Source organism: Phocoena sinus, chromosome 4 (assembly GCF_008692025.1).
Source record: "Phocoena sinus isolate mPhoSin1 chromosome 4, mPhoSin1.pri, whole genome shotgun sequence".
Taxonomy (NCBI): Eukaryota; Metazoa; Chordata; class Mammalia; order Artiodactyla; family Phocoenidae; genus Phocoena; species Phocoena sinus.
The window spans coordinates 142,435,903-142,454,428 of record NC_045766.1 but is presented as its reverse complement, the minus strand read 5'-3'; the positions used below and the strand labels follow the sequence as shown (position 1 = coordinate 142,454,428).

The 18,526-nt window shown below is 48.7% G+C and overlaps 1 protein-coding gene across 1 annotated transcript; it reads left to right on the top strand.

Annotated features, from left to right (window-relative positions):
* Positions 1-338: 338 nt before the first annotated feature.
* On the top strand, positions 339-7,915 carry LOC116752725. Its single transcript, XM_032629461.1, has 5 exons — positions 339-364; positions 1,408-1,535; positions 2,136-2,326; positions 3,344-3,487; positions 6,353-7,915. The coding sequence occupies exons 1-5, from the start codon at positions 339-341 to the stop codon at positions 6,758-6,760; spliced, it is 897 nt and encodes a 298-aa protein (XP_032485352.1). The 3' UTR covers positions 6,761-7,915.
* Positions 7,916-18,526: the final 10,611 nt, after the last annotated feature.

Below are 18,526 nucleotides of genomic sequence, written 5' to 3'. Positions count from 1 at the left end.
TCTGATTTGTAGCATTTGCTGAATCCCGTGCTGTAAACGGCTGATTTCAAGCCGCTGCCGCGCAAAGTTGGGAAGAATTGTGTAGTGGAGGTGTTGGCGAGGATTTCTGCCCCTCAGATGCAATAGAGGCGAATAACTGAAAAAGCAGAAATGATAGTAACATACAGTAATAGGATTAGGAAGTGGTGAGTTTTGAGCATTTGTTACCTCTGTTTTAATATATTTCATTGCACGTTTATCTACATCATTAATAACAACTGTTTAACACTCAGTTCTCAAAAGTCAGTATAATAAGCCAGGCCAGCGCCCCCTGCAGGTAGAGACGGGGCCTTGGCGGGATGGCCAGTCCGAGACGGAGTGGAAGGTGACCGCGGAGGGCGCAGATCTGAATGTGCCGCCCTCCCGCTGACGCCTCTCTGGGTCCTGATCCTGGAACCCGTAAATGTATCATCTTACATGGCAAAGGGGATTAAAGGCAGCAGATGGAAATGAAGTCGGTAATCAGCTGGCCTTACGATAAGGAGATTATTCTGATTATCGGGGTGGGCCCAGAGTAATCACCAGCATCCTTAAACGTGGCAGACGAAGGTAGCAGAGGGGCTCAGAGCGATGTGATGGGAGGAAGACATGAGCTGCCCTTCTGCCCTCGCAGACACAGTAAGAGCCACCCAGAGCCACGCACCGACGGCGCCCCTCCAGCTGGAATAGGCAGGAGACGGGGTCCCCCCCTGGAGCCTGCAGGAGGGACCAGCCCTGCCGACACCCTGATCTGAGCCCAGTGAGACTCGTGTCAGACTTTTAATGCCCAGACATGTAAGACGATCGATTTGTGTAGTTTTAAACCGCTGAGTTCGTTCTGATGGGTTATAGCGACAGGAAACTAGCGCACAGCCTTCCGTATTTCTAGCTCCTGTTCTGTGACCTCTGCGAACGGCCTGGGGGGGCAACAGGTGGGGGTCTGAGCTGACCCACCAGGGCCTTGGGTGGGACTTAGCTTCCGAAAGAGGACCAAGGAGAGCAGTCTTGATCTGGTTGGGCTGTTATGAGGATTAAGGAAGTTCATGGCGGGTGAAGTTCCGGGGGCCTGTGGTCCATTATCGTCAGGGCTGCAGAAACCGGAGGCAGGAAGGGGCCGGTCTTTATTAATCCAGCCCCTCTGGGCAAACTGTTCCTCTTTGCCCAGAAACAGCAGCAGTTGAAAGCCAGTCCTCGGCTGTTCATTGTTTCCCAACAGACGTGACGGCCAGATCTGCCTAATTCTGACGGCGGCTTGGCCCCAGGCCAGCAAGGCCAGTGAGATGTTTGTTTGCCTTTAGTCCTTTAATGACTTGGGAGAAAGCCATCTCTGGGCAACACGTCCTTCAAACAGATCAACAGAGCAGAAAATGCTCCTTTTCTCGGCCACAGCTGGGTGACGCAGGAGTGGGGTGGCGGGTACCAGGCCTTCCCCCCAGCCTCCGAGCCCACATCCTGGGTGCCCAGTGCTCATGTGGAGGTGCCCACCTCCAGCCCTGTGTGGCCTCACCTGAGAGCAGGTGGGGGAGGCAGGGCAGGTGTAAGGCTGGGACGTGAATGAGTGCGTCATATGGTCACCAGAGCACCTACACCAGGCCTCAACAGACTCTAGTCCCGGCCAAGTCAGAGGCCCTCCGGGTTCAAAGATACAGGCCAAGGGGTAAGGCGGGGAGAGGGAGGGATGGATTGGGAGTTTGGGGTTGGTAGATGCAAACTATTAGATACAGGATGGATAAACAACGAGGTCCTGCTGTAGAGCACAGGGAACTCTATCCAGTCTCCTGGGATAAACCCTAATGGAAAAGAACGTTGACAAAAGAATGGATATATGTGTATAACGGAGCCACTTGGCTTTATGGCAGAGACTGGCACACCATCGTAAGTCGACTGCACTTCAATTAAAAACAAAAGATACAGGCCTCCGAGTCTGGAAAAATCCACAGAATGGACCTGCGGCTGCAGGGTCAACTTAGGGCAAAGTAGGGAGGTGGGGGACAGAGTTCTGGGGTGCGAGGACCCCCTCCCACCTGCTTGGGGGTCTCCATCTGCTGCCCCTCCCTCTCCAGGCTGAGGATCTTCGCGATGGATGGGGGAAGGGAGGCAAGACCCTCGCCCCTGAGCGTGGGAGGCTGGGGCCTGGGCTGCCTCTGCCCCCTCAGCCCCCACAACTGCTTTCCTCGGGGGACGCGTGCGCCTCGGGAGAAGACGTGGCTCCGCTTGGCAAGGCATCGGGACGGTGCCTGTGCTGAGGTCAGATCCTGGCTGCGCCGTCAGGGCTTCGGGACCGTCTGACACTTGGACAGGGTCTGAGGTGTGCTCAGGGACCCCAGGCCCAGTGTCCGCGTCACCCACAACCACAGGGACCCCCTCGGCCTCCCATTTCTTCAGCCCTGCCGAGGGCGACGTGCTGACTGCCAGGAAGAGGGGAGACCCCCAGACCCACCCCCAGGAAAGGCTCCCTCCACCGAGGGCCACCCGCCCTCACCTCCAGTGCAGCCAGGCTCCCTGCCCTGCGCTCTGGTTCAAGTTCACGCTCTCCCCCGTGCCTGTGAGAGGTCTTCGCGGTGGGAGGGGCTGCCAGTGCCCCCTCGGGCCCCAGGGACCACCAAGGGTCACTGATGCTGAGGACCCATCAGCTGGCCCTCCCGCGGCTTGGCCTCCGTGGCTGTGCTCTCCCGACGCCCAGCTTTTGGCTCATTTGAGGCCACAGAATTTTCTAGACTGCATTGGAAGGAGAGGGCAAAGCCATAGGAAGGAGACTGTGGGCCTTGCTGTCTGCATTTTCTAAGTATCCTGAGATAGTTTGCACAAAACATTTCTTCTAAGGTTGCCAGCTCCAGGTAAGCTGACGCCAACAGTGCGTGCGTGCCTGGTCCTGAACCCTCGGACCAGCCGCTGGCTGCGCCCCGGCCCCTCTGTCCTCCCTCCCCGGCCTCTGTCGTGTTCCCTGTCCCCTGGCTTCTCTGCCCCACCGCTGTTTAAAGCTCTCCTGCATCTGTCTCTCATGACAGGGTGCAGAGGACACACCACTGCATCTTAATACAGACACGGTGTCCAAACTCAGAATCACCCCGCAGGGGTATCCTCTCTCTTACCTCAGCTGGCGTAAATCTGATGAGCTGACAGCTAGTTAGAACCTTTACAGACGGTTGTAATTAGAGCTGCACCATTTGTGGAGATGCATGTCGTCGAGGATTTGGGGGTCATTTACCATTGAAAATTCTGCATATGCTAATTATATTTTTCTCTCCCTCTTGGTTCCTTGGGGTTTTGTTGTCGTTGTTCTTTTTCTCATTCTCTCTTTTTTCTGTAATCACAAAATCCACAGAGAGAGTACTGGAGTGAGCTGGTCAACTTTGCAATACTTGGGCTTCCCGGCAACAACTTTGTGAAAAAGAAACGCAAACAGATCATCGGTTTGGGCCACAGGGAAGGAAGCCTGGCTGTGCTGCGTGCAGGACTCTGGGCCCAGGTAGGCAAAGCTGGTGCCCAGAGAGCCGGGTGTGGCCTCGTGGGACCAGCGTGGGGCTTCAAAGTTGTGAAACGGGACAGACACCCTGCAGGAAGATGAGAAATATGTGAAAGTTTCAATCCGATCGATTCCACCCGGAATCAAACCCCAGGATGAACATATTAAGTCCTCGGCCCGCCTGAGGGGGTTTCTACCCCTACGCTGAAACACCCAAGTCCCTGTGGTTACTGACGTGTTTATTTTGCTGAGCTGATGGCAATCTCTGCTACGCTCAAACGCGTATTTGTAAACACTTTGTGAGATGTGTAAAATACGATGCAGCCCCGAACGACGGAGAGAACGTCTTCCCCTGCACGCTCTTGTTGCCTTCACTGGTCGGTGCTGGTTGTTACACATGGCTGGGGTCGGGGGTCTCTGACCTGAGGCCCCTGACCCCCTTAGCCCAGGGCTGCCTGGGTCCTGCGGTGACTTCCCTGCTCTGTAAGGAAATCAGAGCTGGAAGCAGGGAGGGGCCGGCCTCCCAGTAGCCTGGGCACCTCTTTAGGAGGACTCAGCCCTCAGAGGGGACCACGGGTGCCCTCAGACATCTACGCCCTTTGGCACCCCTGGTCCCTGTGCAGTAGAGGGTGGGCTCAGCGGAGGTGGGTGTTAAACCCTGCACCTTGCCAAAAAGGGCCCGTTTCTGCTGGGTCCTGGGAATGTCCAGCTTGCTAAGAGGGTGTCTGTGCACCTGGGGCCTGGGACCCTGCCTGGTATTTGTGCTAACGGTGCGATTGATTGGGGGGGGGGCGGTGCTGAGCGCATCCGTTTTTTCTTTTTTTTCGTAAGTTTATTTATTTATTTATTTTTGGCTGTGTCGGGTCTTTGTTGCTGCGCGCGGGCTTTCTCTAGTTGCGGCGAGCGGGGGCTACTCTTCATTGTGGTGCGTGGGCCTCTCACTGCAGTGGCTTCTCTCGTTGCGGAGCACGGGCTCTAGGCGTGCAGGCTTCAGTAGTTGTGGCACGCAGGCTCAGTAGTTGTGGCTCGCGGGCTCTAGAGCGCAGGCTCGGTAGTTGTGGCACACGGGCTTAGTTGCTCCGCGGCACGTGGGATCTTCCCGGACCAGGGCTCGAACCCGTGTCCCCTGCGTTGGCAGGCAGATTCTCAACCACTGCACCACCAGGGAAGCCCCTGAGCACATAGGTTTGACCTGGCGGCGGGAGGAGGCTGCGGTCTGAGTAGTTCAGGTCGCCCACGTGGGTGCCTCACACCTATGCAACTGACCTCCAGTAAAACCCTGGACGCCAAGGCGCGTGAGCCTCCCTGGTTGGCAATGCCCCACACGGGTTGTCACAAGCCATTGCCAGAGAATTAGCAGCGTCCGCAAGACTCCACTGGGAGAGACAGGGCGAGTTCAGCCTGCTGCCTCCTGGCCTCCTCTCCGCACTCCTCGCGCTTGTAGATTCTCATCTGCATCCTTTCACTAGAATAAACTGTAACCTCTGTGTCCTGTGAGTCTTTCTAGAGGGTCATGAAACTTACAGGTGGTCTTGGGGACCCCGGCACTTCCTTCTCCCCAGAAACGCCCCCCACTGGAGCCTCCATCAGAGCAGGGTTTAGATGATTCCTGCCCTTTATGGGAGAAAGGGACCTTCTAAAATTCTCATAACAGGAGGATGGATGGATAGATGTGAAGGGGAGGAAAATGACGTCACCTCCTTTTGCTGCCACTAAGACTTGAGGTCCAGCAGATCCAGCCCAGCCCTAGTCCCCAGCGTGAATCCCAAGGGAGGGCGTTGGGCCTCTCGTCGCGGGTTCTAGGACAGTCAGAGCAGTGTGGTGCCCGTCCTGTTAACAGCCTCGGTGTTGCTCTCAAGCTGGGTTCCTACACTGAAGCCGCCCGTGGTGGTCGGCCGCTCGGAAGCCTGACGTCCCCACCACCCATGGGCCTCGTGCGAGGTCCTTCCTCTCTCTGGGCTCAGTTTCTCCACCTGAAGAATGAGCTGCAGGGTTCCTGCCTCAAAGGGTGGATGAAACCGTACGACCTTTGCGAAGCACACGGTTCAGTGCCCAACATGTCCGTGTTAGCATTGGAAATGGTGTCAGGGGTACAGTCTCAGCCCTGAGCCCCAATCAGCAGGGCTGGAAGCTGTCACACCCTCCCAGGTTACTCAGCTTCCACCGGCTTCTGTGCCACCTGCGAGACGGGGACGGTAACAGCTCCTGCACAGCACTGCTGTTGGGGGCCGTGAACCCCGACACACACCTGAGACGAGGTGCATCTCCAATAAAAGCCGGCTGTCGTTATCCGAGTTCTAGGGGGCACAAGTCAAGTGTCTTAGCATCAAGTTCCTCACCTAGGAAACCAGGAACACGCCCACTACTCACCTAGTCTTTGTGGGGCTGGGTGAAGCTTAGCCCACGCCTGCCTGGCTCCGGGACCCTCGTCCCCAGGGTGGGCCTGGGGGAGGGGTTGCCACCTGGGAGGACGCTCCAGGGGTGGGGACTACGGGGCATAGCCCTCGATGGCAATACCAGGTCTCTCTCTGAGCGGGTCACTGGAAGCACCTGAAGTCCACCCTGCCCTGGACTTTTCACTTGCAAGAGGTCGTAAATTATCGTTATCGTTAAAGCCCGTTCGAGGCGATGCTTCTATTACTTGTAGCCTCAAACCCCCTGATTAATGCTAGTACCATCCCTATTTCACAGGTGAGAAAACTGAGGCTCAGAGAGATCAGGTGACAGGCCCTGCAAGGCAGAGCAGGTGCCTTCAGCCTCAACAGCACCCTGACTCCCTCAGTCCCTGCTACCTTGTGAGGTGCAGACTCTATTGCCTGGGCTGAGGAACCCCAATCCAAGCCCTTCCTGTCCATTTCTTTCCACCAGAATTGTTTTGGTGTCCGGGATCTCGACAAGCAAGAACCCACAGTCCCTGATGATGGAATGACCTTTCCCTGCCCACAAGGGCGCAATGTCCAGGCCAGTAGCACTTCCACTTGTGACACAAACGCTATCCTCCTCACGCCGGCTGGATCCCCAGCTTTGCTGGCGGCCCGAGAACCTGCTTTCCCCACCACACCCCGGTCCTGGTCCAGGGAAGCTCACTCACCCACCCCCGGTTCCACGGCACAGATACACCGTTTCCTGCTGTGGCTGCCCTTTTCCTCCCAGAGACAAAGACGGATGAGAGAGAAGGCGTCCCCTCCCTCGGGAAGTCCAGGCAGGAAAGCAGATTCCACGGGGGCTCGGCCCCTACAATTGCCCAGACCGGCACCTCTGGTGCCCCTCCTCTGAAGGCACCGGGTCTGTCCACCCTGAAAGACCAGTGATGAAATAAAAAATTCCCCTTTTGAGGCAAGACAAGTAAACTTTAAATATAAACCTTTTTCTCTGCTGTTTGGCCTGTTCCCTCCCTTCCCTCCAACGTGCATGGTGTGTTAACCAGACCTCCGCAGAGCAGAAATACCTGCTCAACCATAAAGACCAATTTTCCTTCTCCTGACACCAGCCACGTAACTCCTTAGAAGACAGCGCTCCTTTCTTAATCCTGTAAGGGGTCACGATGACCCACCAGTCACCTTGTACACGCAGACATCTTCGGTGACCTTTATGTAAAATGCCAATGTATCATTTCCCTTAAAGACAGCGATTAGAATAGACTGCTCAGACGACCCGGGGAGATACTGGGCCGCACTTCATGGAAGTTCTTAGCTTAAATACTTACTCACGACCTTATTAATGTTACTAGCTGTATTACTTGTGTTCTGTCTGTTTTATAAGAGTATCGTTTCTTCCATCACCAAATGTGTGACTGAGCCTCAGGTAAAACTAATGATGACCGGGTGACCTAAAATGGTTGACCAAATATATAGTCCTATAAGATCAGTGATTGTAATAGTGTAGCTCTAGATGTGGGAAAAAGCAACAAGAGGGACCATTTCCTGGACCATAACAGACCAGTAAGACAGGTGGTCCAGAGGCTTTCAGCCCCTGTTAACAGGGCCTAGTTCAGGGAGAGCACGTTGAGGGGCCGATCGACAAAGTCCTCGCCTGACCTGGGAACGAGCGTTCCTAGCGCCGTGGGATAAATTGGTCCGGAAATGCCTCCCACACTTCGGTTGAAATTAAGACCGAAAGGGAGGGAATTATAAAATAAAGAACGTTGCCCACCCTCCAGTTCTACAAGAATCAAGCCCTCAGCCACTGCAGTCGCTGACCTACAAGGAATTCGGGGTGGAGATCAGGAATGAGGCCCTCTGGGCTCTGGGAAAACTGGCAGAACCGGCCTTCGGATAGATATTTCAGGAGAAATTTTGTCTGATCCTGGATTCTTGCCTCTTCCCGTACTTAGAAAAGCACCCAAACCATTAACTGAGATGTCTGTTCCTGGTGACCAGCGGCAGCCTTCTACTGACATGCGTGCTTGGTTGCACGTACCCCTTCCCCCAAATCACACATATGCTGACCTCCCTGCCACCTCCCCGGAACAGTCCCCAGAGCTCCTGAAAGGCTGTCTTCTGGGTTATAATCCTCAGGTTGGCTGGAATAAAAGTTTTCATTTCTTTCATTTACTTCGTAGAATGACTGTTGATTACTTTTTCTTGTTACCACCAGCGTGGTTATCTGAGTCTTACGCCAGCATACACGTGCGCTGGGAAGATCTGTGGAATGATTTCGGATTCCCTTCGTTTGCAGGCAAGAGGCTCAAATTGGGCGAAAAAGAACAAACCGGAGAAGCAGGGCTCTGGTTGCTGTGGAAACAGCAGGACTCCCGCCCTGGTCTGCGGCGCCATCTCGTGGTGGCCCAGGGGTAGTGCAGCCTGGGCCGGAGAGTGCGAGGCAGGCGCCGGTGGGTCTCCATCGACCTTCCGTTTCCATCAGACCCTCCGCCACAGAGCAGATTCAAGCAGGCAGGCCTGGTTTCAATCCCACCTCCTCCACTTATAAGCTCTTTGACTTTGGGAAAGTTGCATACCGTCCCCATTTACTCCATTTTAAAGTGAGAAGGCGAGTAATTAATATCTGCAAGGCAAGGGCACAGCGCGCACAAAATCCCCGCCCCTCACTGGCGGGAGAGCCCACTAAGTCCGTGAAGGGGTCTTCTGGAGGGTCTCCACGGCTCCCAAGTCTGGCCTCACAGGTTGTGCCTTGCACAGCCCTGGAGGTGACCTCTGCATTGGAGAGCAGTGAACAACCTCTACAGACGTCCGGGGCCACCCTGGATCCCTCCCTTCCTTCTTCTGTTTCAGTATGCTTTCAGTCTAACTCCGGAGCCATGGCAGCAGAAAGAGTCTGAGATCAGAGGCATTAAACTACAAGCAATATGCAGGCTGAGCCTATCCCTACACAGCAGGCTTGACACAGCAGTATCCCAGAGCCCTCCTGTAGAAGTCTGTCTCCCTCCCTCCCTTCTTGGCCTCCCTGACTTTACTGCATGTAGTATCCACAGGGGCTTTTCTTTAGCTGGATTTTGAATTCCCCAGGGCAAGCACGCTACCTCATTCTTTTTGTCTTCCTAATGTCAGCCTAAGAACTGGAACTCAACAACACTCCTTGGTTGGATGGATGAATGGAAGGAAGGACAGGTGGATGGATGACTGGATGGATGGATGGACAGATGAGTAGACGGATAGGTGGGCAGATGGGTAGATGGGTAGAGACGAGAGTGGTGGATGCTTAGATGAGTGGAGGAGTGGACCAGGTCAGAGTACCTCACAGCACACATGCACTTGTCCCTCTCAGCACATGACCCCCAACACCTGTTGATCTGAGTAGCTCTCTCTCCCCCACAAGACCATGTGCTCTGTGAGGGCAGAACCAAGCCTGCCTCTCTCACAGTCATCTGTAGCACTGAGCCCAGGGCCTGGTGCATGGTGTGTGCTCAGGAAATATTTGTTGAAAAAGAGACTGGGGCAGTGGAGGGAAAAGGGGGTGGGGGGGGAGACCAAATTTTCATAATTACAGAAAACACAAATGAATGGACACAATAGTTACTGAGATTACATGAACACTGTAGATGGAGTTTTTAAATGCCCATCAACTACTTTTCCTGAGATCCAAAGAGCCACACGGTAATGGGGCTCAAGCCTGGGTTTACTGAATACTTACTGTCTCTTCCTCAAGAAAGGTAAGTGAGAGGTATCAAGCTGATGTCAGAACAAGTGGACACAGCTCAGGAAGAGCCAGAGACGGGCTCTTGGTCTCCCTGAAACGCACAGCACAACGTCCGCCCTCTTGGATGCTGGGTGAGCACGTGACGTGGATGGAGCCAGACAGAGCAGTCAGCACGGTCCCTTTTCAGTGTCAAAGCAATTTATTCCTCTTGCTCAGAATTGGTATCCACGGTATTACATATTGTCATTCTGTACTGACTGTGAGACTATCCAATAAATCAAAAGTCACGTTTCCCAAACGTTCCGTATTAATGGCAGTTAATTACATTTGACAAAATTAATATCATCAACTAAAAACTAAGACCAGGAGGAGGCCGAGTCAAGAAGGCAGTGAGGAAAGATGGGGAGTTGGCGTCTCCCCACAACTAGGGCGCCTGCCAGCTGCTGGTGGGGGACTCTGATGCCCAAGGAGACGGGAGGAACCCCCAAGTGAACCGGTAGGATGTGGGGGGACAGAGAGGGGAGGAGAAGTGGAGGCCAGACCGGATCGGCGCCCCTGAGGCCGGGGAGATCAGGAGAAGCAGGTGGGAGGAGCCCTCCCAGACGGGAGGAGCAGGAGAGGAGAGGAGGGCGTTTGCCCCGCCCACTCGGCCCAGGGAGCCTGCTGGGCTCCCAGGTGAGGTCCCTGCCCTCTGAGACCAGGGCTGGGGGGCACGCCTGGGCCCCATCTGTTCCTTGAGCCTAAGCCCCGCCCCCCACAGCCCCCAGCGCCTTTTCCACCCCTGTGGGTCCTGAGCATTGGCCCTGCCCACCACCCAAACCTCGCCTTCGCTTAGGCCCCGCCCTCCACAGCCAAGGCCTTCCCCCCCCTTTTCCTTCCTTCCCTTTTTTTTTTTTTTTTTTTTTCAGTATGCGGGCCTCTCACTGTTGTGGCCTCTCCCGTTGCAGAGCACAGGCTCTGGATGCGCAGGCTCAGCGGCCATGGCTCACGGGCCTAGTTGCTCCGTGCCATGTGGGATCCTCCCAGACCGGGGCACGAACCTGTGTCCCCTGCATCGGCAGGTGGACTCTCAACCACCGCACCACCAGGGAAGCCCGCTCCTTCCCTTTTTTATTATTGTGGTACTGATGTACCTTCTAGTTGTTGATTCATCTATATTTTTATTTTCATATTCTTTCTAACATATCTGTTAGTTTCCTAGTCTAATTTTATGTTTTACTTTGTTATTGTTCTTTTTTTTTTTTGGCCACCCCACATGGCTTGTGGGATCTTGGTTCATGAGCCCGGGGTTGGGCCAAAGCTCCTGTGGTGGGAGCTCCAAGTCTGAACCACTGGACTAACAGGGAAACTCAGACCCCAGGGAATATTCACCAGAGTGAGGTCTCACGGAGGTCCTCATCTCAGCACCAAGACCCAGCTCTACCCAACAGCCTACAAACTCCAGTGTTGAAAGCCTCAGGCCAAACAACCAGTAAGAAAGGAACACGATCCCACTCATAAAATAAAAAAATAAAATGAGATGGCAAAAAATTATGTCACAGATGAAGCAGCAACGTAAAAACCTCCAAGACCAAATAACTGAAGAGGAAATAGGCAATCTACCTGAAAAAGAATTCAGAGGAATGATAGTAAAGATGACCCAGAATCTCGGAAATAGAATGGAGGCACGGATTGAGAAAATACAAGAAATGTTTAACAAAGACCTAGAAGAACTAAAGAACAAACAAACAGAGAGGAATAACACAATAACTGAAATGAGAAATACACTAGAAGGAATCAATAACAGAATAACAGAGGCAGAAGAATGAATACGTGAGCTGGAAGACAAAATGGTGGAAATAACTGCTGAGGAGCAGAATAAAGAAAAGAGAATGAAAAGAATTGAAGACAATCTCAGAGACCTCTGGGACAACACTAAATGCAACAACATTCAAATTATAGGGGTCCCAGAAGAGGAAGGGAAAAAGAAAGGGTCTGAGAAAATATTTGAAGAGTTTATAGTGGAAAACTTCCCTAACATGGAAAAGCAAATAGTCACCCAAGTCCAGGAAGCACAGAGAGTCCCATACAGGATAAACCCTAGGAAAAACACACCAAGACACATATTAATCAAACTAACAAAAATTAAATTCAAAGAGAAAATATTAAAAGCAGCAAGGGAAAAACAAAAAATAACATACAAAGGAATCCCCATAAGGTTATCAGCTGATTTTTCCACAGAAACTCTGCAGGCCAGAAGGGAGTGGCAGGATACACTTAAAGTGATGAAGGAGAAAAACCTACAACCAAGATTACTCTACCCAACAAGGATCTCATTCAGATTTGATGGAGAAGTCAAAAGATTTTCAGACAAGCAAAAGCTAAGAGAATTCAGCACCACCAAACCAGCTTTACAACAAATGCTAAAGAAACTTCTCTTGGCAGGAAACACAAGAGAAGAAAAAGACCCACAAAAACAAACCCAAAACAATTAAGAAAATGGTAATAGGAACATACCTATCAATAATAACCTTGAATATAAATGGATTAAGTGCCCCAACCAAAAGACACAGACAGGCTGAATGGATACAAAAACAAGACCCATATATGTGCTGTCTACAAGAGACCCACTTCAGACCTAGGGACACATACAGAGTGAAAGTGAGGGGAGGTAAAAGATATTCCATGAAGATGGAAATCAAAAAAAAGCTGGAGTAGCAATTCTCGTATCAGGTAAAAGAGACTTTAAAATAAAGACTGTTACAAGAGATAAGGAGGGACACTACATAATGATCAAAGGATCAATGCAAGAAGAAGATGTAAAAATTATAAATGTTTATGCACCCAACATAGGAGCACCTCAATACATAAGGTAAATGCTAACAACCATGAAAGGAGAAATCGACAGTAACACAATAATAGTAGGGGACTTTAACACCCCACTTACACCAATGGACAGATCATCCAAACAGAAAATAAATGAGGAAACACAAGCTTTAAATGACACAGTAGAACAGAAAGATTTAATTGATATTTATAGAGCATTCCACTCAAAAGTGGCAGACTACACTTTCTTCTCAAGTGCACATGAAACATTCTCCAGGATAGATCACATCTTGGGTCACAAATCAAGCCTTGGAAAATTTAAGAAAATTGAAATCAGATGAAGCATCTTTTCTGACCACAACGTTATGAGATTGGAAATCAGTTACAGGAACAAAACTGTAAAACACAAATACATGGAGGCTAAACAGTGTGCTACTAAATAACCAAGAGATCACTGAAGAAATCAAAGAAGAAATTTAAAAAATACATAGAAACAAATGACAACAAAAACATGATGACCCAAAATCTATGGGACGCAGCAAAAGCAGTTCTAAGAGGGAAGTTTATAGCAATTCAATCTCACCTCAAGAAACAAGAAAAATCTCAAATAAACAATCTAACCCTACACTTAAAACAACTAGAGAAATAAGAATAAAGAAAACCCAACGTCAGTAGAAGGAAAGAAATCATAAAGATCAGATCAGAAATAAATGAAATAGAAATGAAGGAAACAGTAGCAAGGATCAATAAAACTAAAAGCTGTTTCTTTGAGAAGATAAACAAAATTGATAAACCATTAGCCAGACTCATCAAGAAAAAAATCTATACTACTACAACTATATGCCAATAAAATGGACAGCCACAAAGAAATGGACAAATTCTTGGAAAGGTACAATTTTCCAAGACTGCACCAGGAAGAATTAGAAAATATAAACAGACCTATTACAAGTAATGAAACTGAAACTGTAATTAAAAATCTTCCAACAAACAAAAGTCCAGGACCAGATGGCTTCACAGGCGAATTCTATCAAACATTTAGAGAAGAGCTAACACCTATCCTTCTCAAACTCTTCCAAAAAATTGCAGAGGGAGATACACTCCCAAATTCATTCTATGAAGCCAAAATCACCATGATACCAAAGTCAGACAAAGATACTACAAAAAAAGAAAATTATAGACCAATATCACTGATGAACATAGACGCAAAAGTCCTGAACAAAATACTAGCAAGCAGAATCCAGCAGCACATTAGAAGGATCATACACCATGGTCAAGTGGGGTTTATCCCAGGGATTCAAGGGTTCTTCAATATACGCAAATCAATCAACGTGATACACCACATTAGCAAATTAAGGAATAAAATCCATATGATCATCTCAATAGATGCAGAAAAAGCTTTTGACAAAATTCAACACCCGTTTATGATAAAAACTCTCCAGAAAGTGGGCATAGAGGGAACCTACCTCAACATAATAAAGGCCATATACGACAAACCCACAGCAAACATCATACTCAATGGTGAAAAACTGAAAACATTTCCACTAAGATCAGGAAAAAGACAAGGATGCCCACTCTCGCCACTCCTATTCAACATAGTTTTGGAAGTCCTAGCCACGGCAATCAGAGAAGAAAAAGAAATAAAAGGAATACAAATTGGAAAAGAAGAATTAAAACTGTCACTATTTGCAGATGACATGATACTATACATAGAGAATCCTAAAGATGCCACCAGAAAACTACTAGAACTAATTGATGAATTTGGTAAGGTTGCAGGATACAAAATTAATGCACAGAAATCTCTGACATTCCTATACCCCAACAATGAAAAATCAGAAAGAGAAATTAAGGAAACACTCCCATTTACCATTGCAACGAAAAGAATAATATACCTAGGTATAAACCTGCCTAAGGAGGTGAAAGACTTGTACTCAGAAAACTATGAAACACTGATGAAAGAAATCAAAGATGACATAAGCAGATGGAGAAATATACATGTTCTTGGATTGAAAAAATCAATATTGTGAAAATCAGTCTACTGCCCAAAGCAATCTACTGATTCAATGCAATCTCTATCAAACTACCAATGGCATTTTTCACAGAACTAGAACAAAAAACTTCACAATTTGTATGGAAACACAAAAGACCCCAAATAGCCAAAGCAATCTTGAGAAAGGAAAACAGAGTTGGAGGAATCAGGCTCCCCAACTTCAAACTATACCATAAAGCTACAGTAATCAAGACAGTATGGTACTGGCACAAAAACAGAAATATAGATCAATGGCACAGGATAGAAAGCCCAGAGATAAACCCACACACCTACGGGTACCTAATTTATGACAAAGGAGGCAAGAACATACAATGGAGAAAAGACACCTCTTCAATAAGTGGTGCTAGGAATACTGGACAGCTACATGTAAAAGAATGAAATTAGAACACTACCTAACACCATACACAAAAATAAACTCCAAATAGATTAAAGACTTATATGTAAGACCAGACACTATAAAACTCTTAGAGGAAAACATAGGAAAAACACTCTTTGACATAAACCACAGCAAGATCTTTTTTGACCCACCTCCTAGAGTAACAGAAATAAAAACAAAAATAAACAAATGGGACTTAATTAAGCTTAAAAACTTTTGCACAGCAAAGGAAACCATAAACAAGACAAAAAGACAACCCTCAGAATGGGAGAAAATATTTGCAAATGAAACAACAGACAAAGGATTAATCTCCAAAACATGCAAACAGCTTATGCAGCTCAATATCAATAAAACAACCAATCCAGTTAAAAAATGGGCAGAAGACCTAAATAGACATTTCATCAAGGAAGACATACAGATGGCGAAGAAGCCTATGAAAAGATGCTCAACATCACAAATTATTAGAGAAATGCAAATCAAAACTACAATGAGGTATCACCTGACATTGGTCAGAATGGCCATTAACAAAAAATCTAGAAACAGTAAATGCTGGAAAGAGTGTGGTGAAAAGGGAACCCTCCTGCACTGTTGGTGGGAATGTAAATTGATACAACCACTATGGAGAACAGTATGGAGGTCCTTAAAAAACTAAAAATATAATTACCATATGACCCAGCAATCCCACTACTGGGCATATACCCTGAGAAAACCATAATTCAAAAAGAGACATGTACCACAATGTTCATTACAGCTCTATTTACAATAACCAGGACATGGAAGCAGCCTAAGTGTCCGTCGACAGATGAATGGATAAAGAAGATGTGGCACATATATACAATGGAATATTACTCAGCCATAAAAAGAAACGAAACTGAGTTATTTGTAGTGAGGTGGATGGACCTAGAGTCTGTCACACAGAGTGAAGTAAGTCAGAAAGAGAAAAACAAATACCGTATGCTAACACATATATATGGAATCTAAAAAAAAAAAAAAAAGTTCTTTTGAACCTAGTTGCAGGGCAGGCATAAAGAGATAGACATAGAGAATGGACTTGAGGACATTGGATTGGAAGGGGAAGCTGGGGCGAAGTGAGAGTAGCATCGACATATATACACTACCAAATTTAAAATAGATATCTAGTGGGAAGCAGCCGCATAGCACAGGGAGATCAGCTCGGTGCTTTGCGACCACCTAGAGGGGTGGGATAGGGAGGGTGGGAGGGAGACGCAAGAGGGAGGGGATATGGGGATATACGTATATGTATAGCTGATTCACTTTGTTATACAGCAGAAACTAACACAGTATTGTGAAGCAATTATACTCCAACAAAGATCTATTAAAAAATTCTTTTTAGGGGCTTCCCTGGTGGCGCAGTGGTTGAGGGTCCGCCTGCCGATGCAGGGGACACGGGTTCGTGCCCCGGTGCGGGAGGATCCCACATGCCGCGGAGCGGCTGGGCCCGTGAGCCATGGCCGCTGAGCCTGCGCGTCCGGAGCCTGTGCTCCGCAGCGGGAGAGGCCACGACGGTGAGAGGCCCGCGTACCGCAAAAAAAAAAAAAAAAAAAAATTCTTTTTAATAAAATAAAAGCTTGAGAAATGAAAAAAAAATACTAAAACCCTGCTAGATATAATTCTGTCTAAGTTCATCACGGAAAAACACTATCCTCTCAGGTGTTAGGTCTCAAATACAATTCCATTTGCTTTAAATAAAGTGAAAAGCATTACCAGTTAGCATGGTGTAATGAAGAAATTTCCAGACTAAAATACTTAGATTCTAGACCTATTTCCTCATGAACTCATTTTGTAAACTTATGTAAATAACTCACCCATTCCTTCTCCGGTTTCCCATTATGCAGTGGGTAAATAGTGCCTCACGCCTGGTAAAATTATTTATTTTATTATCTGTGAAAGTGCTTGGAACAATATAAAATAAAGATATATATAATGTTATTTCTACTTGCTATAAAAATTTTCATATTAATAGAGTGCCTTTTGAGTCACTGCTGTGTAAATAAAAACAATATCCTTGTAATGCAGGACAAAAGTTAAAGAGTACAGGGCTTCCCTGGTGGCGCAGTGGTTGAGAGTCCGCCTGCCGATGCAGGGGACGCGGGTTCGTGCCCCGGTCCGGGAAGATCCCACGTGCCGCGGAGCGGCTGGGCCCGTGAGCCATGGCCGCTGAGCCTGCGCGTCCGGAGCCTGTGCTCCGCAGCGGGAGAGGCCACAACAGTGAGAGGACCACGAACCGCAAAAAAAAAAAAAAAAAAGTTAAAGAGTATATATGTCTACTAAAAATCACATTGGCAGTATTTTTATGACTCACCTATTTTTATTTTTTTATCTAATTGTATTTTTTATACAGCAGGTTCTTATTAGTTATCTATTTTATACATATTAGTGTATACATGTTCAATCCCAATCTCCCAGTTCATCCCACCACCACCGGCCCACCCCCGCTTTCCCCCCTTGGTGTCCATATGTTTATTCTCTACATCTGTGTCTCTATTTCTGCCTTGCAAACCGGTTCATCTGTACCATTTTTCTAGATTCCACATATGTGCGTTAATTTGCAATATTTGTTTTTCTCTTTCTGACTTACTCTGTATGACAGTCTCTAGGTCCATCCACGTCTTTACAAATGACCCAATTTCAATGACTCACCTATTTTTAAAAGAACTTCAACTGCACTGTCCAATAGTTTCGAAAATGAAATGTTATGTATTTGACAGAGGGTCAAATGGATGGATGGATGGGTGGGTGGTAGGTGATAGATGTCAACGGTGAGCAAAGCCAGGAGGGGCCGCCTGGACCGCTTAGGATGGTAAGGGGCCTGGGAGCTCTGTATGGTGGAGGCAATGGTGTGACGGCAGAGCTGCGTTCGAGCTTGGTTCGAAGATCCCTGTGTCTGAGGCTCTGGGCATCCAGCTCCTGGCCTGCTTCTCCACCAGCTCCGCTCGCCCACCTGGTGCTGCCTTGTCTGGGACCCAGGCAGAGGACGGACCTCCTGGGGGCAGGCAGAGGCTGTGTTTCCACCACTTCTGGAGCTCATCCAGGCTCTGGATGAGGGACAGAGCAGACTGCCATTGACGCTTGAGTGAAGACTGGAGCTTGATTCACGGCTACCTGTGTGGGGAAGGAGACTGCCCGCGTCAGTCTGCAACAGGAAAGGTGGGGTTGATGCTGGAAAGCCCAGAGTGTGTCGTGGAGGTTACCGCCAACCCCCAGGACATGACATCTGTGCTTGCCGAACGGTGAGAGACTGAGCCCAAATAAAAGGGCAGCGAATCCCAGGAGGCACAGGAACCCCGGTCTCCGGTGAGTGCAGCTCCCGCAGGTCCACAGTCAGGTGACACAGGTACACACACCTGAGCCAGACGGCCACACCCTCGGGGCTCTGTGCCTTTGCACTATCTGTGGACCACCCACCCGGACACAGGGCTCATCACCGAGTGGGGTTGTACCAACTGCCAACCTTGGGGATGTTTATTTGTTTGAGATTTTCAAAAAGCAGATTTTTTCAGGAACTTGAGAACCAGATATAGCTATTTTTTACTTTGGAAGACAGAAGTCTCAGGAGAATAAGGAAAGAAAAGGGACCAATTTTCCCTGTAGTGTTTTAATTTCGAGGAGGGGGCCATCCAGCACGGCTAGGCACCAACACACAAGATTTCCTTAGAAATTCTCCAGGACAAGTGTTGGCCTCCTTGTTGGAATTCAT

Coding starts and splice junctions, on each gene's coding strand:
- LOC116752725 (XM_032629461.1), top strand. CDS start 339: ATGGCCAGTCCGAGACGGAGTGGAAG. Junction 2,327..3,343: donor ACACTTGGACAGGGTCTGAG/GTGTGCTCAGGG, acceptor CAAAATCCACAG/AGAGAGTACTGGAGTGAGCT. Junction 3,488..6,352: donor GTGCAGGACTCTGGGCCCAG/GTAGGCAAAGCT, acceptor TCTTTCCACCAG/AATTGTTTTGGTGTCCGGGA.